Here is a 21,936-nt window from a genome sequence, read left to right as displayed (position 1 = left end):
GGGCGGGCCTCCCCCGCCGTGGCCCCGCCCCGCTCCCAGCGTGCCCCGCGCGGTGTGTGGAGAGCGCGGCCTGTTCCCGCGTCGCGCCCTCGCCGCCGCCGCCGCCGCCGCCGCCATGTCGGAGTACAGCCCCGCCGGGCCGCCGCCCGCCCCAGGGCCGCCCGGGGGGGCCCCCGCCGCCGCCGCCTCCGCCGGGGGACCGCCGCCTCCGGGCGGTGCGGGCGCGGGGGGGGCCGCGGGCGGCGGGCCGGGCCCGGGCGGCGCGGGGGGGGGCCCGCCCGGCGGCATCCGCAAGGACGCCTTCGCCGACGCCGTGCAACGGGCCCGGCAGGTGAGGGGCCCGGCGGGGGGGGAGGCACCGGGAGGCGCCGGGGTCCCCCTGCCCCCGCCGCGGCGCCGCGGCCCCTCCCCCGCCGTGCCGGGCCCCTCCCCCACCCTCCCGGTAAGGCCCCGCCCCCCCGGGGGCGCGCGGGGTGTCCCCCCTCCCCCCCCCCCGTTCCCGCGCTCTCACCTTGCCCGGGGGGGGCCTGCGGGGAGGAGGGGAGGGGGGGCTGGGGGTCCCGGGAACGAGCGGGGGGGGAGGGGGTGTCCCGGGGTCGCCGCCCGGGGTGGGAGGAGAGCCGGTTCGGGCGGTGGAAGAGCCGCCCCGCGGGCGCCGTGATTAGCGGTAATTAGCGGGACCGGGACCGGGACGGTCGGAGCCCCGGGGGGAGGGGACGGGGAGCGGGGGCCGGTGTCCCCCAGCCGGAGCCCCGGCCCGGGACCAGGAGGAGGTGGCGGGGGATGCTCAGCGAGGGCGAGGGGGCTGGGGGCTTTTGGGGCGCTCGCCCCCCCGCCCCCCTTCCCCGGGTACCCCGAATCGCGGCGGGGGGGGGGGCCTGGGGGAGGCGTGACTGCGCCCGGGGGGGTCGCTCCCCCCGGTGGTACCCCCGGTTTGCGGAAGGGAGGGGGCTCCTGCCCTGGTGTGGGGCTTACGGGATCGGACGGGGGTCTTTTCTTGCGCCGTGGGGCCGTTTTGGGGGCTCCTGCTGCAGCGTGGGGGTGTTTTTTGAGAGGCCGCTGCCGTGGCGAGGGGCTCAGGGGCAGGTCTGGGGGGGCTCCCACTGCGATGGGGGGCTTACGGAGAGATTTGGGGGGGCTCCCGCTATGGCGCGGGGCTCAAGGATGAGGTTTCGGGGGGGGCTCCCCCTGTGCTGAGGGGCTCATGAGGAGGTTTGAGAGGGCTCCTGCTGTGCTGAGGGGTCAGGGAGTGGTTTTGGGGGTTCCCACCGTGGTGTGGGGCCCACGGAGAAATTTATGGGGCCGCCCTACAAGAGCACGGGGCTCCCAGGGAGATTTTGGGGGCCCCCCATCACAGTATGGTATCCATAGGAAGGATTTGGGGGGCCCCCTGCGTGGGGGCTGGGGTCTCCCGCTGTGGCGTGGGGCCCGTGGGGAGGGTCTGGGGGTCCCCTGCGCTGGTGTGGGGCCAGTGGGGGGGGGGGGGCTCCCTCTCTCCCCAGGGGGCCGTTTTTCGGGGTGACCGCTGGGCGCCGACCGTTCCCTTTGCAGATAGCGGCGAAAATCGGGGGGGACGCAGCGACGACAGTGAATAACAACACCCCCGACTTCGGCTTCGGGGGGCAGAAGCGGCAGCTGGAGGATGGCGGTAAGGGGGGGGGGGGGGACAGGACACCCTCAAACCAGGGGGGGACGACACCCCCTAAGTGAGGCAGCCCTGTTTCAGGGGGCGGTCAGGGGCCACCTAACGGTGCTTTTTGCCCCCCCAGACCAGCCAGAGAGCAAGAAGCTGGCGGCACAGGGGGACTGTGAGTACAGCTGGTGGCTTTGGGGGGGGGCTGCAGCCCCCCGGGAGGTTTTGGGGGGGGGCTGGAAGAGGGGGTACGGGGGCCCCCCTGGCTGGGGGAGGCCAGCAGCCCTGTACCCTCATGGGGTTTTGGTTCCCTCTACAGCGCTCCCGACCCAGCTGGGACCCATTCACCCCCCACCCAGGTGAGATGGGGGGTCCAGGGGGGTTCTGGGGGGCGGTTAGGGGGTTGTGGGAGTGCCTGACCCCCGACCCCCCCCCCCCCCATCTTTCCACAGGTCAACAGTGACAGAGGAATACCGTGTTCCTGACGGCATGGTGGGACTCAGTAAGTGCGGGGGGGCTCTGGGGGTGCCGGGGGGGGCTCTGGAGGGGCCAGCGCAGCGCCCCCCACACGGTGCTTCCCCCCCACAGTCATTGGCCGCGGTGGGGAGCAGATCAATAAGATCCAGCAGGACTCAGGCTGCAAAGTACAGATCTCCCCAGGTAAGGGGGGGCCCCGGGATCCCCCAATTCCCCGGGACGGGGGGCCCTGGGATCCTCCTCAGCTCTTGGGAGGGGATCCCCCATATCCCTCCTCCTGCCCCATGGGGGGTCCCTAGCACCCCCTTTCCCTGGGGGGTCCTCAATCCCTTCCCAGGGGGGTCCCCAATCATCTTCTTCCCTTTGGGGCGTTAGGGGCCTCCTGGTCCCCCTTTTTGGGGAGGGGGGGGTCCTAATCCTCCCTTTCCCTAATTTGGGGGTGCCCCAGCCCCCCATTTCCCCCCTTCAAGAGGACTCCAACTTCTCCCTTCCCCCAACTGTGGGGCTCAGGGGGTCCCCCCAAGCCCCCTCTTCCCCCATTGTGGGGCTGGGGGGGGCCACGCCGCCCCCCCGTGCCCCCCTCTCCCACCGTGCTCCCCCCTCCCTGCAGACAGTGGCGGGTTGCCGGAGCGCAGCGTCTCCCTGACGGGATCCCCAGAGGCCGTGCAGTGAGTAGGAGATTGTCCCCATGTGTGTCCCCCCACCCCAAACTGCCCGTGTGTGTGTCCCCGAACACCCACCTGTGCCCCCCCCCCCCCGCTCTAGGAAGGCAAAGCTGATGCTGGACGACATCGTCTCGCGGGGGCGAGGGGGACCCCCAGGCCAGTTCCATGACAATGCTAACGGGCAGAACGGGACAGTGCAGGAGATCATGATCCCCGCCGGGAAAGCCGGCCTCGTCATTGGCAAGGGCGGCGAGACCATCAAGCAGCTCCAGGTAAGCCCAGACCACCCCCCCAAAAACAAAACCCACCCCCCCACCGGGTGTATTTTGGCGTGGGGGGCCAGTTGCCCCAGCTCACCCTCCCGCTATAGGAGCGAGCCGGGGTGAAGATGATCCTGATCCAAGACGGTTCCCAAAACACCAACGTCGACAAACCCCTGCGGATAATTGGGGATCCCTACAAAGTCCAGGTGAGACTCCTCTGCTCCCCAAAAAACATCCCCCCGCCCCCCAAAATCCACCCCCTGCCCCAAAAACACCCCCCGCTCTGTGCCTTGCAGCAAGCCTGTGAGATGGTGATGGACATCCTGCGCGAGCGCGACCAGGGTGGCTTCGGCGACCGCAACGAATACGGTTCACGCATCGGCGGTGGCATCGATGTGAGTGCCGGGGGAGGGCCGCGGCCAATTTGGGGGCTCCCGACGCCCTCTTTGGCCCCCCTCCCTCAGCCCCATCTCACCCCCTATCCCTCCTCCCCTCCAGGTGCCGGTTCCCCGGCACTCGGTCGGCGTCGTCATCGGACGCAGCGGGGAGATGATTAAGAAAATCCAGAACGACGCAGGGGTGCGGATACAGTTCAAACAAGGTGAGGAGCTGCGCCCCCCCCAGCCCCCGGGGACATTTGGGGGGGACCCCGTGCCCCTTAACCCCCTGCACCCCCTTTTCCAGACGATGGGACGGGCCCCGAGAAGATCGCCCACATCATGGGCCCCCCCGAGCGCTGCGAGCACGCCGCCCGCATCATCAACGACCTCCTCCAGAGCCTGCGGGTAGGGGGGGGGCGGCCCGGGGCGCCCCGAAACGGGGGCGACCGTCCTCCCCCCCCCACCCTGACGCCTCCCTTCCCCCCGCAGAGCGGCCCCCCGGGACCCCCGGGGCCGGGGATGCCCCCGGGGGGGCGGGGGCGCGGGAGGGGCCAGGGCAGTTGGGGCCCCCCCCGGGGGCGAGATGACCTTCTCCATCCCCACCCACAAGTGCGGGCTGGTCATCGGCAGAGGTGAGCGCAGCCCCCTCCCCAAAATAAAATTAAAAATCCAAAGAACCCCCCGAACCCCTTCCCCCGACCTTTGTAGCTCCCCGCCGTGTGCCCCCCCCCCGCTGCCCCCTGTCCCCCCCCCACCGCAGGCGGGGAGAACGTCAAAGCCATCAACCAGCAGACGGGGGCCTTCGTGGAGATCTCCCGCCAGCTGCCCCCCAACGGGGACCCCAATTTCAAACTCTTCATCATCCGCGGCTCCCCCCAACAGATCGACCACGCCAAGCAGCTCATCGAGGAGAAGATCGAGGTGGGGGAAGCGGCTTGGGGGGGCGCACCCCAAAACTTACACGTGCCCCCCCCCTTGCCTGTGCTGACACCCTCCCCCTCTTTTTTTTCATTCTCTTTCCATAGGGTCCGCTCTGCCCTGTGGGGCCGGGGCCGGGGCCGGGGGGGCCGCCGGGACCTGCCGGCCCCATGGGACCCTTTAACCCGGGACCCTTCAACCAGGGGCCCCCCGGAGCTCCCCCGCAGTGAGTAATGAGGGTTTGCCGGGGTGTGGGGGGGCTCCCCCCCTTTCGGCAGCCCCCTTACTCCCCCTCTCCCGCAGCCCCGGAGGCCCCCCCCCACACCAGTACCCCCCCCAGGGCTGGGGCAACACCTACCCCCAGTGGCAGCCGCCGGCCCCCCACGACCCCAGTGAGTACCGAGACCCCCCGCCTTGCTTCGTGGTGGTGGTGGGGGGGTCCTGCGGCCCCCCCTCGCCCCACCTTGGCTCTCTGAAGGATCCTCCCCCCCCCACCTCACCCTTTTTTTTTTTTTTTTGGGGCCCCCCCCAGGCAAAGCGGCGGCGGCGGCGGACCCCAACGCCGCCTGGGCCGCCTACTACTCGCACTACTACCAGCAGCCACCGGGGCCGGTGCCGGGGCAGCCCCCCGCCCCCACTGCCCCCCCCGTCCAGGGGGAGCCCCCCCAGCCCCCCCCCACCGGCCAGTCCGACTACACCAAGGCCTGGGAGGAGTACTATAAGAAAATAGGTGAGTGTACCCCAAGAATAAAGGCGAGGGGGGGGAGCCTTCTCTGGGACCCCCCCTAAACTGCCTTACAGGGCCCGGGGCTCCCCCCAAACTGGCTGTAGGGACACTGAGCCCCGTGGGGGGGGGGGGGGGGGGGCGGGGTGATGATGACACCCCAAAGCACCCACGGGGACCCCAAGCCACACGTGGGGGGGGGGATCCTGAGCCACCTCGACCCCACCCCATCCTGGGGAGCTCTGAACTGCCTGAGGGGGGACCCCAAACCACCCCGGGGGGGCCTGAAACCCTGGGGAGCCCCCAAACTGCACCTCAGGACCCTGACAGCCCCCCCAGGACCCCTGAACCCCCCCCAAAACACACTGGCACCCCAGAGTTCCTTGGGAGGCCCCCTAATCCACCCTGTGGAGCCCCCAAAATGTCTTGGGGGGGGTCCTAGGACCCTCTGCAGCAGTACTGGGGGGGGGGCTCTGACCCTGCTGTGCCCCCCCCTCCCAGGCCAGCAGCCCCAGCAGCCCGGGGCCCCCCCGCAGCAGGACTACACGAAAGCCTGGGAGGAATATTACAAGAAACAAGGTGAGACCCCCCCCACCTCACGCTTAGGGGAGATCGAGGGGACACCCCCCTGTCCCCCACCCCTCACAATCCCCCCCTTACTCCCCTACAGCGGCCCAGGTGGCCACGGGGGGTGGTCCCGGGGCCCCCCCCGGCCCCCAGCCCGACTACAGCGCGGCCTGGGCCGAGTACTACCGGCAGCAGGCGGCCTACTACGGACAGACCCCGGGGGCCGCCGGGCCCGCGCCCCCCCCCACGCAGCAGGGACAGCAGGTACGGACCCCCTGTGCCTCCGGGGGGCGTCAGGGTGGGGGTACCCCCTCCCCAAGCCCCCCAACTCCCTGGGGGGGTGGGGGTGGGCAGCGCTGCTCTCTTTCTGCCCCCCAAACCCCCCCCTCCATGCAGAGGGGGGGGTCAGTGCTGCCTCCCACCCACCTCCCTGTCTTTTTTCTTCTCCCCCCCCCCCCACAGGCTCAGTGAACCGAATGTGAACCCCCCCGTCTGTGACCCCCCCTTTTGTTTTTGGCGAGCGGCCGGCCGGGGCGAGCGGCCCCCCCTTCCCTCCTCTTCCTCAGACCCCCCCCTCACCCCGGGGTGGGGTGGGGGGTGCTTCAAACCCCCCCCCCCCCCTTTCTCTTCCCACCCCCTCAGCCGCTCGGAGAAACCACCCAAATCGCCCCAAAAACTCCTCGGAATCGTCGCCGGAGCCCCCGGCCCCCGCTCGTAGGTAGAGTTGAACATTCCTCGGAGCTGCCGGAGCCGGGGGTGTCGTGTCCCGTCCCCCCCCCCACCCCGACCCCCGGGGCCTTTCCCTGCCCCCCACCCCCCCGGCCGCTCCCCCGCCGTGTCCGTTCCAGAGGAGATCGACAAAAAAAAAAACAAAAAAAAAACCAAAAAAAAAACCAACAACAACAAAAAAACCACCAATGACAATTGTACGCTCAGTTTTTACTTTTTACCGCTTGTTTTTAACTTCACAAATAAATGAGAACAAAACTCCCCCTGGCTTGGCCTCTCCCTGCTACCCCTGTCCCCACTGTTTTGGGTTCACATCAGGGGATTTTGGGGCCTTTCAAGAAAGCGGCGGTTTGGGGGGAAGCTGGGCAGTTGGGGCCCAGTCAGGGCTTGGAGAGATTAAAGGGGGTTTTGGGGTCTCCCCCACCCTCCCCCGGAGGGTCCGGGCTCCCCCCCCCACGGGCTCTTTGGGGTAAAAAAAAGGGGGGTCGGGGGGGGGGGTCTAGGCCGCCGCCGTTGCTATGGCGACGCTTCCGCGGGGCGGGGCGTTACTTCCGGCGGCGTGAGAGAACTTCCGGTCCTGCGCAGTGCGGCGGCGAAGGGCGCCGGGAGCGGGCGGAGGCGGCGGCAGCGCATGCGCGGTGGGGCCTGGGGGGGGGCTCCGGGGGGGGCCCGGGGGTCTCTGTAGGGACCTGGGCCCTGGGGGTCCCTGTCGGGGTCTGGGGGGGGCGCCTGGGGGTCCTTGGAGGGCCCTTAGAGGACCCTGGGGGTGCTCCTGGGTGTCACTATAGGGGTCTGGGGGGGTCACTAGGGCCCCAGGGGGGGCTCCTGGGCCCTGGGATTGCTCCTGGGGGTCCCTGTAGGGTCTCGGGGGGAGCTTCTGGGGCCTGGGGCTCTCTATAGGGCCCTGGGGGTGCTCCTGGGGGTCCCTATAGGTTCCTGGAGGGGGTTCCTGGGGCATGGGGGTCTCTATAGAGCCCTGGGAGTGCTCCTGGGGGTCCCTGTAGGGGTCTGGGGGGGGTCCCTAGGGCCCCGGGGGGGTTCCTGGGGCATGGGGGTCTCTATAGGGCCCTGGGGGTGCTCCTGGGGGTCCTTGTAGGGGTCTGGGGGGGACTCCTAGGGCTTGGGGGTCCCTATAGGGGTCTGAGGGGTTCCCTAAGGCCCCGGGGGGTGCTCCTGGGGCCTGGGGGTCTCTATAAGGCCCTGGGGGTGCTCCTGGGGGTCCCTATAGGTTCCCGGAGGGGGTTCCTGGGGCACGGGGGGTCTCTATAAAGCCCTGGGAGTGCTCCTGGGGGTCCCTGTAGGGGTCTGGGGGGGTCCCTAGGGCCCCAGGGGGGGTTCCTGGGGCATGGGGGTCTCTATAGGGCCCTGAGGGTGCTCCTGGGGGTCCTTGTAGGGGTCTGGGGGTCCCTGTAGGGGTCTGGGGGGCACTCCTGTGGGTATCTATAGGGGTGGGGTGCTCCTGGGACCTGGAGGTTCTTATAGGGCCCTGGGGGGGTCCCTGTAGGGCCCGGGGGGGCTCCTGGGGGCCTTAGAGTTTCCTGGTGCCATGGGGAGGTTTTGGGGGAACCTGAAGTCTCTGTGAGGGTGCCAGGGGTGGGCGGGGGGGGGCAGATAAGGGCCTTACAGGAGTTGATGTGCCTTGGGGGGTGCTGTGGAGGGATGTATGGATCCTATAGGGATCTCTGGGGCTGCAGAGAGGGGGTCTGGATGCCCTGGGGGGTCTCCAGGGGCCGAGGGGCCTATAGAAGGCTCTGGGGGGGTGAGTGCGTCCTGGGGGCCCTTAAGGGGTGTCTGGTCCCATGGGGAGGCTTTGAGGGGGACCGGGGGAGGGGGCAAAAGGGCCCCGTAGGATGCTATGAAGGTACATATGGGGCAACGGGGGGGTCTATAGGTGCTGTGGGGGCATTCCCAGGTTGGGGGGGTTCTAGGGCAGGGCAGGACCTTCACCCCCCACCCCCACCGCTCTCCAGAAACCCCCTGAGCCTCATTTGGGAGCACCCGTGTCCCCCCACACCGCAGGGATGGCTTCGCTGGTGAGTGTGGGGGGGTCACCCACAAAGACACCCCCCGGGACACCCCATGGGACCCACAGGATCCCCCCCAGGACCCCCCAGCACCTACCCTCCACTCTCCCCACAGGGCACCAGCAGCCAGATGGTCACTGAGTACGTGGTCCGGGTGCCCAAGTGAGTCTGGAGGGCCGGGGTGAGCTCGGGGTGGGGTTGGGGGCTGTCGGGGGTTTGGGGGGGCTCGGGGGGGGGAGCAGGGGATGCCGGTGACAGTCTCTGTCCCACAGGAACACCACCAAGAAATACAACATTATGGCGTTCAATGCTGCTGACAAGGTCAACTTCGCCACCTGGCACCAGGTGACACAGGGATGGGGGGGACATGGGGACAGTACTGGGGGGGTCACTGGGGACGGGAGGCAGAGGGGGATGAAGGGTAGCAGGGCTTGGGGACAGCGGGATTCAAGGGTGACAACCTGGGGGGGATGAGGCCAGGGGACAGCAGGATTTGGGGCTGGGGACGGTGGGATTTGGGGATGGCGGGACATGGTGGGATTTGGGGCTGGGGGGGTTTGGTGATAGGGGGATTTGGGGACGGCAGGACGTGGTGGGATTTGGGGCTGGGGGGTTTGGGGATGGTGGGATTTGGGGCTGGGGGATTGAGGACGATGGGATGTGGGGCTGGGGGTTTTGGGGATGGTGGGATTTGGGGCTGGGGGGTTTTGGTGATAGGGGGATTGGGGATGGCAGGATTTGGGGCTGGGGGATTTGGGGACGACGGGATTTGGGGCTGGGGGATTTGGGGGCAGCAGGATTTGGGGCTGGGGGGTTTTGGGGACAGTGGGATTTGGGGCTGGGGGATTTGGGGATGATGGGATTTGGGGCTGGGGGTCTCGGGGCTGGGTCTAAGCTGGACCCCCGGCAGGCACGGATGGAGCGGGACCTGAGCAACAAGAAGATCTACCAGGAGGAAGAACTGCCCGAGTCCGGCGCCGGCAGCGAGTTCAACCGTCGGCTGCGGGAGGAGGCTCGGCGCAAGAAGTACGGGATCGTCCTGCGGGAATTCCGGGCCGAGGATCAGCCCTGGCTGCTGAGGGTCAACGGGAAAGCCGGGCGCAAGTGAGCGGGGATGGGACGGGGATGGGATGGGGACGGGGAGAACTGGGGGACAGGATGGGGGATGGACGTGGGGACAGCCTGGTGACAGGGACAGCCTGGAGGTGGGATGGGGATGGGGATGACGAAGGGGTGGGGATGGGGACGGGGCTGGAGCCAGCCCCTTGTGCAACATCCCCTCCGACAGGTACAAGGGGGTGAAGAAGGGCGGCGTCACTGAAAATGCCTCCTACTACATCTTCACCCAATGCCCCGACGGCGCGTTCGAGGCCTTTCCTGTCCAGCACTGGTACAACTTCACCCCCCTGGCCAAGCACCGCACCCTGACGGCCGAGGAGGCCGAGGAGGAGTGGGAGAGGTCAGGGGACACGATGGAGGGGACACCAGGGATGTCCTGGGGACAGGGGGGGATGTCCCAGGGAGAGGGGAGACAGCCTGGAGCTGGGGGGGACAGGTCCCGGAGGTGGGGAGCACAACGTGGATTGGGGAGGGGGGATGTCCTGGGGACAGCGGGGACATCCCAGAACTGGAGGGAGATGTCTTGGAGCTGGAGGGGACATGTGGGGACAGCAGGGCTGTCCCAGAGCCCCAGGGGACACCCCAGAGCTGGAGGGGACACCCCAAAAAACCATTCGGACATCCTGGAGCCAGGAGGAATGTCCTGGTGCCTGGGGACACATTCCGGAGCCCCAGGGGACACCCCAAAGTCCCAGGGGAGCCCCCAGAGCCACAGGGACATCCCAGAGCTGGGGGGCAGGCGCTGGGGACACTTCCCAGAGCCCCAGAGGACACCCCAAAGTCCCAGGGGACACCCCAGAGCTGGGGGGGGCAGGCACTGGGGACACGTCCCAGAGCCAGGGGACACCCCGGAACCCCGTCACCTGAAGCTGGGGGGGTGCTGACACCCCTGCTTGTCCCCTGTCGTCCCCCCCCAGGCGCAACAAGGTGCTGAACCACTTCAGCATCATGCAGCAGCGGCGGCTGCGGGACCAGGACGAGGAGGAGGAGGAGAAGGAGAAGAAGACCAAGAAGAAGGGGGGGGAGCTGAAGATCCATGACCTGGAGGACGACCTGGAGCTCAGCTCTGACGACAGCGAGGGCAGCGAGGCCGAGGGTGAGTGGGAACGGGACTCGGGGGGGAGGGCTGGGGGGCTGCGCCAGCACTGACACCCCCCCCACCCCCAAATCACCCGCCCCCAGGGGAGAAGGTGCCAAAGCCGAAGAAGACGGCGCTGGCGGGGAAGAAGAAGAAGAAGAAGAAGGGCTCCGAGGACGAGGCCTTCGAGGACAGTGACGACGGGGACTTTGAGGGGCAGGAGGTGGATTACATGTCCGATGCCTCCAGGTAGGCTGGCAGGGGGTCGGGGGGGCACAGGGGGAGCCACCATTTGTGCCCCCCCAAACACAGCCCTGCTCTGCCCTGCAGCAGCTCGCTGGAGGAGGAGGTGGGGAAGCCCAAGGTGACGAAGGAGGATGATGGCCCCAAAGGTGGGAATGGGGATGGGAAACTCCCCCCCTCGTGCTGCGTGCCCTTGTGTGCGTGTCCTGTGTCATCCCCCCCCGTGGTGTCACCATCATGTTGCCCCTTGTCCCCCGGCCAGGCATTGATGAGGCGAGTGAGAGCAGCGAGGAGAGCGAGGAGGAGAAGGCAGCGGAGGAGAAGGAGGAGGAGGAGGAGGAGAAGAAGGCCCCAACGCCACAGGAGAAGAAGAAGAAGAAGGGTGAGCCCCTGCCCCCACCTAGCATTTTTGGGGTGAAACCAGCTGGAAACAGGACCGACGGTGTCCCGTCCCCCCCCCAGACAGCAGTGATGAGTCACAGACCTCAGAGGAGAGCGACATCGACAGCGAGACCTCCTCTGCCCTCTTCATGGCGGTGAGTGGGGTGTGGGTGTCCTGCCACCCCTGGCGGGGGGGTTTGGGGGGTTCCCTGGAGCCCCCCCTGACCCCCCCGGCCCCCCCCAGAAGAAGAAGACCCCCCCCAAGCGGGAGCGGAGGGGCTCAGCCAGCAGCTCACGGGGCAACAGCCGGCCGGGGACGCCAACGGAGCCCGGCAGCACCAGCTCTACCCTCCGCGCTGCCGCCTCCAAGCTGGAGCAAGGTGGGGGCCGGGGGGGGGGGTCCCGCTGCCCCGGGACAGCTGCTGGGGCAGCTCCTGGTGGTTTGGGGCCAATCTGTGGGGTCCTGGGGCAGCTCCAGACCTCCCTCAGGGGGCTGGGGGGCAGCTTGAGGTGGCTCCAGACGCCCCCGCAGGGTGGCTCCTTACACCTCGGGGCAGGTCTGAGGGACCCCGGGGCAGATCCTGACCCTCTGGGGCAATTCCCAAAGCCCTGAGGGCATCTCCAGGTGCCTTGGGGCAGCTTTGAGGGAGTCTGGGGGCAGAGCCTGGTACCCTGGGGTAATTCCCAGTGCCCTGGGCAGGGGGCAATTCTCAGCACCCCAGGGCAGCTCTGAGGGTTCCTGGGACAGATCCTGATCCTATGGGGCAATTCCCAGCGCCTGGAGGGGGACACAGCTCTGAGTACCCTGGGGGCAGCCCCAAAGCCCCCCCAGGGTCTGTCCTTGACCCCACGTCCATCCCTTTGTGTGTCATCCCCCCCCAGGCCGTCGGCAGCCCCCGGGGGGGCCAGACCCACCGGCCGCCAAACGGCTAAAACTGGACTCGGGGCCGCAGCCGCCCTCCGGCAAATCCACCCCCCAGCCCCACTCTGGCAAATCGACCCCCAGCAGCGGGTGAGTAGCGGTGGGGCAGGGAACCCCCACAAGGGGTTGGGGGTTTTTTTGGGGGGGGGGGGGGGGGGGGCGGTGTCAGCCACCTCGCTGACCCCCCTGTGCCCCCTCCACAGGGAGGTGCAGCTGACGGAGGAGGCGGTGCGGCGGTACCTGACCCGCAAGCCGATGACCACCAAGGATCTGCTGAAAAAATTCCAGACGAAGCGGACGGGGCTGAGCAGCGACGCCACCGTCAACGTCCTCGCCCAGATCCTCAAACGCCTCAACCCTGAGCGCAAGGTCATCGGCGACAAGATGCACTTCTCCCTCAAGGAGTAGGGACCCCCCCCCCCATTTCACTGGGAACCCCCCCGTTTCACTGGGACCCACCCATTCCACCCCTTTGCCCTCTTTTCCTCACATTCCCCCATTTTTCCTGGCTTTGGCCGAGCGATAAATGCATTTTTTTGTACCTGCTGCATCCCTATAAAACTCCCCACAGCAATTTTTTTGGGGGCGGGGGGCCTGGCTACCCCCCCAGCTATATTTAGCCACCCCCTGGCAGGCCCTGGGGGGAGGGGAGGCTGCCCTGGCATCTCCGCTTTGGGGAGGAATTGGGATTTGTTGCTATTTTTAGAGGATTTTTTTCCCCAGGTTGTGCCAGCCTGGCTCCCCCCCACTGGGTTGGTATTTTGGTGTCTAGTCCCACACACACCCCCCCCGCAGGGTTTTGGGGTCCCCCTAAACGGGAAGGAGCCCCCGTGTGGCTCCCCCCCCCGGGGTGGGTTCTGCCTCTGGGGGGGCCCTGCTCAGCCAGGGGGATTTCCACCACCCCCTGGGGGGATTTCACCCCAAAACAGCCCTGGGGGGGGGGCATGTTACAGCCCCATGAAGGTCAGTATCACCCCTGGGGGGGTACCTCGGCCTGGCAGGGCGGGCAGGTCACTCCTGGGGGGGTCTCGGTCCACTGGGAGTATATTATTTTCCTCATGGGGGGGTATTAAGCCCCCCCCCGACACATCCTGGCCCACCAGTCCCACTGGGGGGGGGCCACATTCCCCGCCTGCCTCCCACAGCTCCTCTGGCACTGCCAGCCCCCGCCAGCATATGCCCCCCCCAGCCACCATTAACTCTTCCAGGGTGGGGGGGTCCCTGCTAAATGCCCCCCGCAGCCCCACACCTGGGGGTCCCAGGGGGCCAAACCCCCTCCGTCACACCCCTTGCCCCCCACCACAGCCCCCTTCTCACCTGGGAGGGTTCAGCCCCCCCCACCAGAGCAGAGCAGGGTTAAGCCGGCCCCCCCCCCATCATACCCCTCCCCGCCCCCGCACAGCCCTGGGGCCATAAAGGCAGCGCCGGGGGCCGGGGCCGGCACAGCCAGAGCAGAATGGCAGCAACCCCGTTCCGCGCAGCCTTCCTCCTCCTCCTCCTCCTCCTCCCCGCCACCGCCGCCCCCCCGCAACCGGGAGACACGGCTGAGACCCCCCCTGCGCCCCCCCCCCGGCCGGGGGGGGCGCACTGGGCGGCGGGGGGGCCGCGGTGCGGGCTGCGCAGCCTGGCAGTGCGGGTGCGGGAATTGGGGTTGGGGTACCCCTCCGAAGAAACCGTGCTCTTCCGTTATTGCGGGGGGGGCTGCCCCGCACCCCCCACCAACCACGGGCTGGCCCTGGCCCGGCTGCGGCCGGGGGGGGGCCCGGGGGGGGGCCGGACCCTGCTGTCGCCCCAGCCGGTATGAGGACATCGCCTTCCTGGACGAGGGGCAACATTGGCACCAGCTGCGCCAGCTCTCGGCCGCCGCCTGCCGCTGCGTGGGGTGAGACCCCCCCCCCCCCCCAAAAAAAACAGGTCGTCGTCCCCCCCCCCAGGAATGCACCAGCCTGGTAGCGGGGGGTTAGGGGGGGTCACTGTTTATTGGGGGGCTGCGGAGGAGGCGGCTCAGTCTCTGTGCCCCCAATAAAAGCCGAGGAGTCGCCAACAGGCTCCGGAGTCGTGTCTGGGGGAGGATGACAGAGGGGGGGGGGTCAGGGGGGGCTGTGGGCCCCGGGGGGAGGCATGGGGAGGTGGGGGGGGGGGGGTCAGGGCTCACCGTGGGGGGCGTTGCGGCAGATGAGGGCGAGGCGCCGGCCCCGTGGCACCCGGCGTGCCCCGAAAAACGATTCCTCGTCCCGCAGGATCTCATGGGTGAAGTCATAGCGGGCAGCGCCCCTGGAGTGGGGGGGAGAGTGACCAAAAAGGGGGTGTCGGGGGGGGCTCCCCAAAATCCCAATCCCCCCCCCAAATCCCAATCCCCCCCCCCTGCTCACCGGAGGACGTAGAGGGAGCCGGGCTCCAGCAGCAGCTCCAGCCACTGCCCCGGCACCCGGCAGCTCACCAGGCGCATGACGCTGGGGGAGAGCAGGGAGACCCCCGCGATGGTGCAGCCGCAGAACTGGGGGGGGGGGCAATACGCACACACGAGTCAGGACCCCCCCCCCCGCGGGTAAGGGGGGGGGGGCAGTAGGGGTGAGGGAGGGGGTTATAGGGTGTGTGTCACCACCACCCCCCCCCAGCCCTGTCCTCACACGGGGTCTGCCCCCCCCCCCCCGGGTCTGTCCCCAGCCCCACGGCGGGGGGGGTGTCTGTCATGTCCCGTGTCCCTCCCCCCCCGCCGCACCTTGACGCTGTCGACGTGGGGCCGCACGTGCCCACGGGGGTGCAGGTCGAGGACGTGGACCAGCGGCAGCGGGGGGCGGCCTGGGGGGAAGGCGGCGGCCGCCACCCGCCCCAGCACCGCCCGGGCCGCCCCCCCCCAGCGGCCCCGCTCCGTCTCCCGGTACCCGCAGATCGCCTGGAGGGAGGGGGAACACAAGAGACCTCTGATCTCTGACCTCAGCCCCCCCCCCCGTCGTCCCGGTCCCCGTCCCCGCCCTCACCCCGTCCCAGTGATCGAACTGGTACGGCCGCCGGCCCAGCACCGGCTCCAGCTCCCGCAGCAGCTCCGCCGCCTCCCCCGGGTTCAGGAAATCCCGGTGCACCGACGCCAGGCCCCGCAACCGACGCTCCACCTCCGGGCTGGAGGCTCGGACCAGCCCCGGGTCCGCCTCCGGCCCGGTGCCGGGCCCGGTTCCGAGCGCGGCCCCATTCCCGGGCCGCCGCCGCCACAGGCCGCCCGCGCGGTGCATGCCGGGAGCCGGGCGGAGAGGGACGCGCCGGGAGAACAGCGCCGCCCTGTGGCCGGGAGGACTGGCGCGGGGCACGCCGGGAAGAAGGTCGGCGCGCGGGGTATTGTGGGCCGACGGCGGAATGGAGGGGCGGCGGACATAGGGAGCGGCGGCCTCCAAAGCCCCCCCATGGAACCCCACAGCCCCCCATGGAACCCCAGAGCCCCCCCATAGAGCCCCAGGGAAGCCCCTCCAGGGATCCCCAAAGCCCCCCCCTGGAGCTCCAGAGACCCCCCAGGGAACCCCACAGCCCCCCAGGGAACCCCTAAGTGCCCTCCATGGAGCCCCAGAGCAGCCCAGGGAACCCCAAAGTGTGTATCCCCCCAGAGCCCCAGACACCCCCACACTCACCTGCAGCCCCCCCCCTCAGGGCTGGGGTTCAGGGCCACCCCCCGGTTGTGGGGTGCCCCACAGCTGGGGGTCACCCATGGGGTCGGGGGTGTCCCAGGGGTCAGGGGTGCTCAAGAAGTGCTGCTGCAGCAGGGACACCCGCTCTGCCTCGAACTGCTCCCACTGGGGGGGGGAAGAGGGTTTGGGGGGGAACCCCCACCCCCAGGGGGTCCCCAGACCCATGGGGGGGGTCCCCAACCCCATAGAGGGGGTCCGTGGGGTGCTGTATCCCAGGGATGCCCCATCCCTATGGGGGGTGCCCCCTCCCACGGAGGGTCTGGGGGGGTCCCCATGGGGGGGGGTGCAGGGGGTCCCCACCTCTCGGGCCAGGCGCTCAGCAGCCTCGGTGAAGGTTCGGCGCTCGCGGGCAAGGGCTCCCTGCAGCCGCCGCAGCCGCCCCCACTCCTGCTCCAGCCCCGGGGTGGGGGGCCTGGGGGCCGCCAGCACCGCCGCCATCGCCTCCTGCACCACCAGCATCAGGGAGGGGGCGAGGGGTGGCCGGGGACCCCACGGCGGGGGGGGGCTCCCCGAGTCGCCCCCCCAACCCCGTTACCTGCAGGCAGCGGTGCTGCAGGGCGATCACCTCCCTCCCGGCTGCTGCCTCCTCCCGCAGCCGCTGCAGCTCCTGCTCCAGGTCAGGGTCCTGTCGGGGGGCTGGGGGGTGCTGGGGGGGGGGCTCAGACCCCCAATGGGCTCCCTGCTGCCTGTGGGAGAGGGGTGATGGGGACCCACAGCGTCCCCTGACCCACGATGTCCCCCCCAGACCCACAGTGATGGCAGACCCTCAGTGTCCCCCCAAAACAACAGTGTGTGTGTCCCTAGACCCACAGCATCCCCAAATTCACACTGTTCCCAGCCCCACAGTGACCCCAGACCCATAAGGCCTCCCCAGACCCTCAGCATCCCCCCAAAACAACAGCATGTCCCTCCCCAAACCCAGAGCATCCCCAAATCCACACTGTTCCCAGCCCCATGGTGACCCCAGACCCACAAGGCCCCCCCAGACCCACAGCATCCCCTGCCCCACAGTCCCCCCCAGACCCCCCCGTCCCCACCTCTGGGCCGTCCTGGGGGCTCTGCGGGCCACCCTCGCCCCCCGCCGGGGCGCTGCACTCGACAGCTCTGTGCCTGTGGGATGAGGGGGGTCAGAGTGGGTTTGGGGTGGGGGGGTATGCAGACTTGGTGGGGGGGGACAGTGGGGTTTGGGAGGTCCTGGAAGGATTGAAGGGGTCCTGGGGGGAAGGTGGGGGGGGCTCAGGGAGGGCTTAGGGGCCTCAGGAAGGGCTTGGGGGGGGTCCTGGGCAGGTTTTGGGGTTCTGGGGGGGGTTGGAGGGGTTCCAAGGGGGGACAGGGAATCCTGAGAGGCTTTGAGGTTTCGAGAGGGTTCAGGGGAACCCCAGGAGGATTTAGGGGGTCTCAGGGAGGTTCTGAGGGCCCCAGAGGTCCCTGGGGAAGGTTTGGGGCACCTGAGGAGCTTCAAGAGATCTCGGGGGGGGGGGGGGGGGGGGCTGTGGTCCCACAGGAGTTCAGGGGACCCCCGGGGAGGGTTTAGGGGTTCTGGGGAGGTTCAGAGGGTCCCAGGGGAGGGTTTAGGGGTTCTGGGGAGGTTCAGAGGGTCCCAGGGGAGGTTTTGGGGGTGCCAAGGAGGTTCAGGGGTCCCTGGGGAGGTTCAGGGGTCCCTTGAGGATCCTGGAGGGGGTTCAATGATCCCTGGAGAGGGTTTGGGGGTCCCGGGAGGTTTCAGGGGTCCTGGAGGGGGTGTCCCACTCACCGGGACACCGGGGTCTCCTCTGAGCCGTGCCCTCCCTGGGCTCCTGGCGTGGCTGTGCCGTGGGGCAGTGCCAGGCACTGCCGTGCCGGGACCCCTGGGAATGGGTAGTGATAGTGGTGTGTGAGTGCGGGGGGAGGGGGGGGATCCTGGACCCCCGACCCTGTCTGTCCCCCCCAGGACCCACCTGCGCCCCGCTCGGCCGCCAGCAGCGCCCAGAGGCACCGGTTGTGCTCCCGCAGCCGCTCAGCCTCATCCCGTGCCGCCGCCATGGCCCGGGCACAGGCAGCCACGCGACCCTGCGGCCCCCCGGCACTGTCAGGGACACCCCCGGGGAGGGGGACACCACCACCCCCCCCACGGGGATAGGGATCCCCTGAGGGGGACAGGGATCCCCTAGATGACATGGGACCTCCCCAGGTGACATGGGAGGCCATTGAGAGACACGGGGACCCCCCCTGAGGGACATGGGGCTTCTTCGGGGATGTGAGGACCCCCCCAAGGGGCACAGCCCCCCCCCCAGGAACACAGGGAGCCTCGGGGGACATGGAAACCCCTCCAGGGACATGGGGGAACCCCAGATGACATAGTAACCCCTTGAGGGACACAGGGACACCCCCGGGGGACATCAGCCCCCCCCCAGGGACACCATCCCATGTGTCATGGAGACACTCTGAAGGATGTGCCCCCCCCCCCCCCAGATGACACAGGGACCCTCCCAGGTGCCATGGGATCCCCCCAAGGACACAGGGACCCCTCTGGGGACACAGGGACCCCCCACCAGGGACAACCCGCCACCCCCCCCCCCACTGACCTGGAGGGGCCCGAGGCGCTGGCGCAGCCCCCGCAGCTCCTGCTCCCGCCGGGCCCCCCCTGCCACCGCCTCCCGGTAGAGGCGCAGGAGCCCCCCCAGCGCCTGCGGGCCCCCCCCGGGGGGCAGCCCCAGCGCCGCCAGCTCCTGGGGGGGGAACACGTCTGGCACCCCCCCCCTCCCCGGAGGATCCCCCAAGGCCCCTCGTCCCCATCTTCTCCCCCCTCCCCGGGGACCTCACCCCCCCCCTCGACCTCAGGGCCCCCCCCAGCCCCATAACCCCATCTTGCACCCCAAAGAACCCCCCAGCCCCCCCCCCGAGCCCATAACGCCCCTCAATCCTTCCCTCCCGTACCCCACAAGCCCCCATCCTGCCACCCCCAGCTCCCAACCCCCCCCAGTCCTGCCCCCTCCCAGCCTCTTGCCTGCTCCAGGGTGGCCGGGCAGCCCCCCCCGGGCTCGTCACCACTGGGGTCCCCCGGGGAGGTGCCGGGGGGGTCCGCTTGGTCGCCCCCCGCCCCCGGGGACAGACAGAGCCCGGCCGCCGCCTCCGCCAGCAGGATCTCGGGGGCTGGGGGAGGAGAACCCAGGCGGTCAGGACCCCCGGCTGGGCCCCCCCCCCCGCGCCCCAACTCCCCCCCCCGTTACCTGGGGAGGGGGCTCGGCCTGGGCTGTCCATGGTCCCCGCAGGCGGGACCTGCGGGGGGCGGAACACGACACATGGACGCTCAGCTGCCCCCCGGCCCCCCAACCTGCCGCACGGGGCCCCCCCAGACCCCTCTGCCCCCCACCCCGAGGGCACCGCTGCCCCTAAACCTGCCCCAGGGGCCCCCCAACCCACCCCACAGCCCCCTAAGAGGCCTCTGTTCCCCCCCCGAGGGCACTGTTGCCCCCAACCTGCCCCCTAAGGCCCCTGTGTGCCCCCTAAACCCCCCCCAAAGGCCTTTGTGCCCCCGCCCCACCGCTCCGGGCCTGGCCAAGCTCCGCCCCCTCCCCACAGGCGCGCCGCTTAAATAGCCCGCCTGGCCCCGCCCCCGCCTCCCATTGGACGACGGCGGCGACCAATGAGCGCCCGGCGCGGGGCACGCCGGGAGATGTAGTTCCTCGAGGGGGTGGTCTTCCGTGGGGCACACGGCGGGGCTGGGGGGCAGTTTTGGGGCACATGGGGGGGCTGTGGGGCCCACGGGGGGGCCATGGCGTGAATATGGGGCCCATGGCGGGGAGGGGATAGGTGCCTGGGGGAGGGCACAGGGCCAGGCTTGGTGTGGGGGGGGTCACCCCACAAGTGTGGGGCAGACGTAGAGCTGGGGGAGGGGATACAGCTCCAGGGGGGGTACATGGCAGTGGAGAGCACTTGGGGGGGGAGCTGGTGCCCCCCCAATCCCTCTGTGGGACCCCCACCCCCGCAAAATCCCTCCCTGCCCCCCCCAGCACTCAGTCGGGGTCCACAGCCCTTTAATTCCTGCCAGGGGTACAGCAAAGTTGGGGGGGTGGCTGAGGGGGGCACAGAGCCCTCCCCCCAACCCCCCCGCACCCTCGGCGGGGGGAGGGGGTATCTCAGGATCCCGGGGGGGTGTTGGGGGGCGCAGGGGGCGCGGGGGGAGGCTCCTTCTGCACCAGCCGGGGTTCGTCCTCGCCGCGGGGGGGGGATGCACCAGCACCCGGTCGAGCAGCCCAAAGTCCTGCGCCTCCACAGGGCTGAGGTAACGGTCCCGCTCCATCGCCGCCTCTGGGGCGGGGGGGGGGCACAGGGAGGGGTCAGGGAGGGGTTTAGGCGGGTCCCGGGGAGGGTGTTGGCGGAGGGGGGGTGGGTCTCACCGATGACGGCGAGGGGCTGCCCAGTGTGCTTGGCGTAGAGCCCGTTGATTTGGCGTTTGAGCTGCAGGATCTCCTCTGCCTGGATGGCGATGTCGGTGGCCTGGCCCTGGGGTGGGGAGGGGGGACGGGGGGGGCATGGGGGAAGCGTGGGGGTGGGGTGAAGTGACCCAGACCCCCCCCACTACCAAAATTTGGCACCCAACCCTCCCCCCCCCACACACACACAGCCTCCCCCCCTTGCCCCAGCAGGGCTCCCAGCCCCACCACCGTGGCTCTCCCATGTCCCACCCCGCCATCATACCCGTGCCCCCCCGAGGGCTGGTGCACCATGATGCGGGCGTTGGGCAGGGCGTGGCGCTGGCCGGGGGCTCCGGCGGCTAGCAGGAGGGAGCCCATGCTGGCCGCCTGCCCCACACACCACGTACACACCGGGTTGAGGACGTACTGCATCGTGTCGTAGATGGCCAAACCCGAGGTCACTGCCCCGCCTGCGGGGAATACACGATAAAACGCAGCCCCCCATGCCCCCCCCAAATTAAAAAACACCTTCGCATTGGCGTGGTGATCCCCCCACAAACCCCCCAACGACCTCCCCCCCCCCCCAGCCTCACCCGGGCTGTTGATGTACATGTGGATGGGTTTTTTGTTGCTCTCGGACTGGAGAAAGAGCAGCTGTGCGATCACCAGGCTGGCCAGGCTGTCGTCGATCTGGGGGGGAGAGAAAAAAGGGGGGGGTAAGGGGGGGGTGGGGGGCAAGGTTTGGGGTTCCCCCCCCCCCGGTACGTACCGGCCCCATGACGCAGATGATGCGCTCGCGCAGCAGGCGGGAGTAGATGTCGTAGGCTCGCTCCCCCCGGCCCTGCGGGGAGCGGGGGCTCAGGGGGGGCCGTGGGGGGGCCGGACACGACACACTGAGGGGGGGGGAGTGGGGGGGTCCGTGTCCCCCCCGGCTCACCGTCTGCTCCACCACGATGGGGATGAGGGGGGGGGCGCGGGCGGGCGCTGTCCCGTGGAGGCTGCGGCGGGCGGCCGCCCCCCAGGCCAGGCGTAGGGTGCGCTGCGGGGGGCGAGCGGGGGGTCAGGGCCGGCCCAGGCCGAACCGGGACCCCGCCGGGACCGGGACCACTCCCCCCCTCCGGGACCCCACGGGCACCCCTCCACCATCCCAGCCACCCCCCAGGCCCTGCAGCCCCCCCACGGGCACCCCTCCACCATCCCAGCCACCCCCCAGGCCCTGCAGCCCCCCCAGTACCGCGAACCCCCCCCCCCCCCCAGTACCGGGCCCCGGCCCCGGCCCCTCACCGCCACCCCGGGCCCCATGGCGCCCCGAAGCGCTTGGCGCCCCGGAAACGCTCAGGGCACGACCCACGTGACCTCCCGAGACACACCCGCCCCTCCCCGCTCTGCTCCCGCCTCCTCCTCCTCGGGCCCCCGTCACGTGACTCTCGGGACTTCATTTCCCGTCGTGCCCCGCGGTCCGGCCGCCATGACACCGCGCCAGGTACCCCCGCGCCTGGGGCCCCGTTATGGGCCCTCTGGACACGTCACAGACACGTTATAGAGTCCTTATGGCTCATTTATAACCTCGTCACGGCCCCGGGAGCTGGGTCTACGAGCACCCACAGGCCCGTGCTGGGCCTTGCGGCCGTGAGGGGCCCACAGTGGGCCCACGGCTGGGCTGTGAGGGATCTGTGAGGGATTGCTGTTGGACCCTTGTAGGATGGACACAGGCCCCACAGAGGGTCCCTGCCAGATCT

General features: G+C 69.7%; 5 protein-coding genes across 8 annotated transcripts; 3 read left to right on the top strand and 2 right to left on the bottom strand.

Annotated features, from left to right (window-relative positions):
* The first annotated feature begins 32 nt into the window (after positions 1–32).
* On the top strand, positions 33–6,617 carry KHSRP (KH-type splicing regulatory protein). Its single transcript, XM_069797418.1, is given in 21 exon segments — positions 33–331; positions 1,552–1,648; positions 1,770–1,808; positions 1,953–1,992; positions 2,086–2,135; positions 2,222–2,293; positions 2,721–2,778; positions 2,876–3,047; positions 3,146–3,244; positions 3,335–3,433; positions 3,537–3,639; positions 3,723–3,823; positions 3,908–3,985; positions 3,987–4,050; positions 4,179–4,339; positions 4,444–4,562; positions 4,640–4,728; positions 4,869–5,066; positions 5,562–5,639; positions 5,731–5,891; positions 6,090–6,617. Coding segments are annotated over 21 exon segments (2,103 nt in total). The 5' UTR covers positions 33–115; the 3' UTR covers positions 6,099–6,617.
* Positions 6,618–6,919: 302 nt separating this feature from the next.
* GTF2F1 (general transcription factor IIF subunit 1) lies at positions 6,920–12,664 on the top strand. Of its 2 annotated transcripts, none has more exons than XM_069797413.1 (14): positions 6,920–6,994; positions 8,327–8,389; positions 8,496–8,542; positions 8,653–8,725; positions 9,291–9,484; positions 9,669–9,839; positions 10,417–10,595; positions 10,682–10,826; positions 10,908–10,969; positions 11,083–11,202; positions 11,283–11,356; positions 11,449–11,581; positions 12,084–12,213; positions 12,327–12,664. In XM_069797413.1, the coding sequence occupies exons 2-14, from the start codon at positions 8,378–8,380 to the stop codon at positions 12,529–12,531; spliced, it is 1,545 nt and encodes a 514-aa protein (XP_069653514.1). In that variant the 5' UTR covers positions 6,920–6,994; positions 8,327–8,377; the 3' UTR covers positions 12,532–12,664. The 2 variants fall into 2 exon arrangements, with proteins under 2 accessions (XP_069653514.1, XP_069653513.1); XM_069797412.1 differs by having other exon boundaries at positions 6,921–6,994; positions 11,446–11,581.
* A 781-nt stretch (positions 12,665–13,445) lies between these two features.
* On the top strand, positions 13,446–14,020 carry PSPN (persephin). Its single transcript, XM_069797417.1, is given in 2 exon segments — positions 13,446–13,869; positions 13,871–14,020. Coding segments are annotated over 2 exon segments (429 nt in total). The 5' UTR covers positions 13,446–13,579; the 3' UTR covers positions 14,010–14,020.
* A 63-nt stretch (positions 14,021–14,083) lies between these two features.
* Positions 14,084–19,164, bottom strand: ALKBH7 (alkB homolog 7). 3 transcript variants are annotated; one of them, XM_069797414.1, is made up of 9 exons: positions 19,010–19,164; positions 18,787–18,932; positions 18,365–18,508; positions 17,554–17,647; positions 16,838–16,910; positions 16,336–16,486; positions 16,101–16,244; positions 15,744–15,905; positions 14,886–15,019 (listed from the first exon to the last, which is right to left on the bottom strand). In XM_069797414.1, the coding sequence occupies exons 1-8, from the start codon at positions 19,038–19,040 to the stop codon at positions 15,759–15,761; spliced, it is 930 nt and encodes a 309-aa protein (XP_069653515.1). In that variant the 5' UTR covers positions 19,041–19,164; the 3' UTR covers positions 14,886–15,019; positions 15,744–15,758. The 3 variants fall into 3 exon arrangements, with proteins under 3 accessions (XP_069653517.1, XP_069653515.1, XP_069653516.1); XM_069797415.1 differs by lacking the exon at positions 14,886–15,019 and adding an exon at positions 15,291–15,414; XM_069797416.1 differs by lacking the exons at positions 15,744–15,905; positions 16,101–16,244; positions 16,336–16,486; ... (3 more) ...; positions 18,787–18,932; positions 19,010–19,164 and adding exons at positions 14,084–14,185; positions 14,279–14,397; positions 14,496–14,620; positions 15,105–15,379 and having other exon boundaries at positions 14,846–15,019.
* A 635-nt stretch (positions 19,165–19,799) lies between these two features.
* On the bottom strand, positions 19,800–21,559 carry CLPP (caseinolytic mitochondrial matrix peptidase proteolytic subunit). Its single transcript, XM_069797411.1, is given in 8 exon segments — positions 19,800–20,001; positions 20,004–20,090; positions 20,180–20,285; positions 20,468–20,667; positions 20,791–20,887; positions 20,967–21,038; positions 21,135–21,236; positions 21,482–21,559. Coding segments are annotated over 8 exon segments (765 nt in total). The 5' UTR covers positions 21,500–21,559; the 3' UTR covers positions 19,800–19,918.
* Between the last annotated feature and the right edge of the window lie 377 nt (positions 21,560–21,936).

Source organism: Haliaeetus albicilla, chromosome 11, assembly GCF_947461875.1.
Source record: "Haliaeetus albicilla chromosome 11, bHalAlb1.1, whole genome shotgun sequence".
NCBI lineage: Eukaryota > Metazoa > Chordata > Aves > Accipitriformes > Accipitridae > Haliaeetus > Haliaeetus albicilla.
This window is presented reverse-complemented; position numbering and strand designations above follow the sequence as displayed.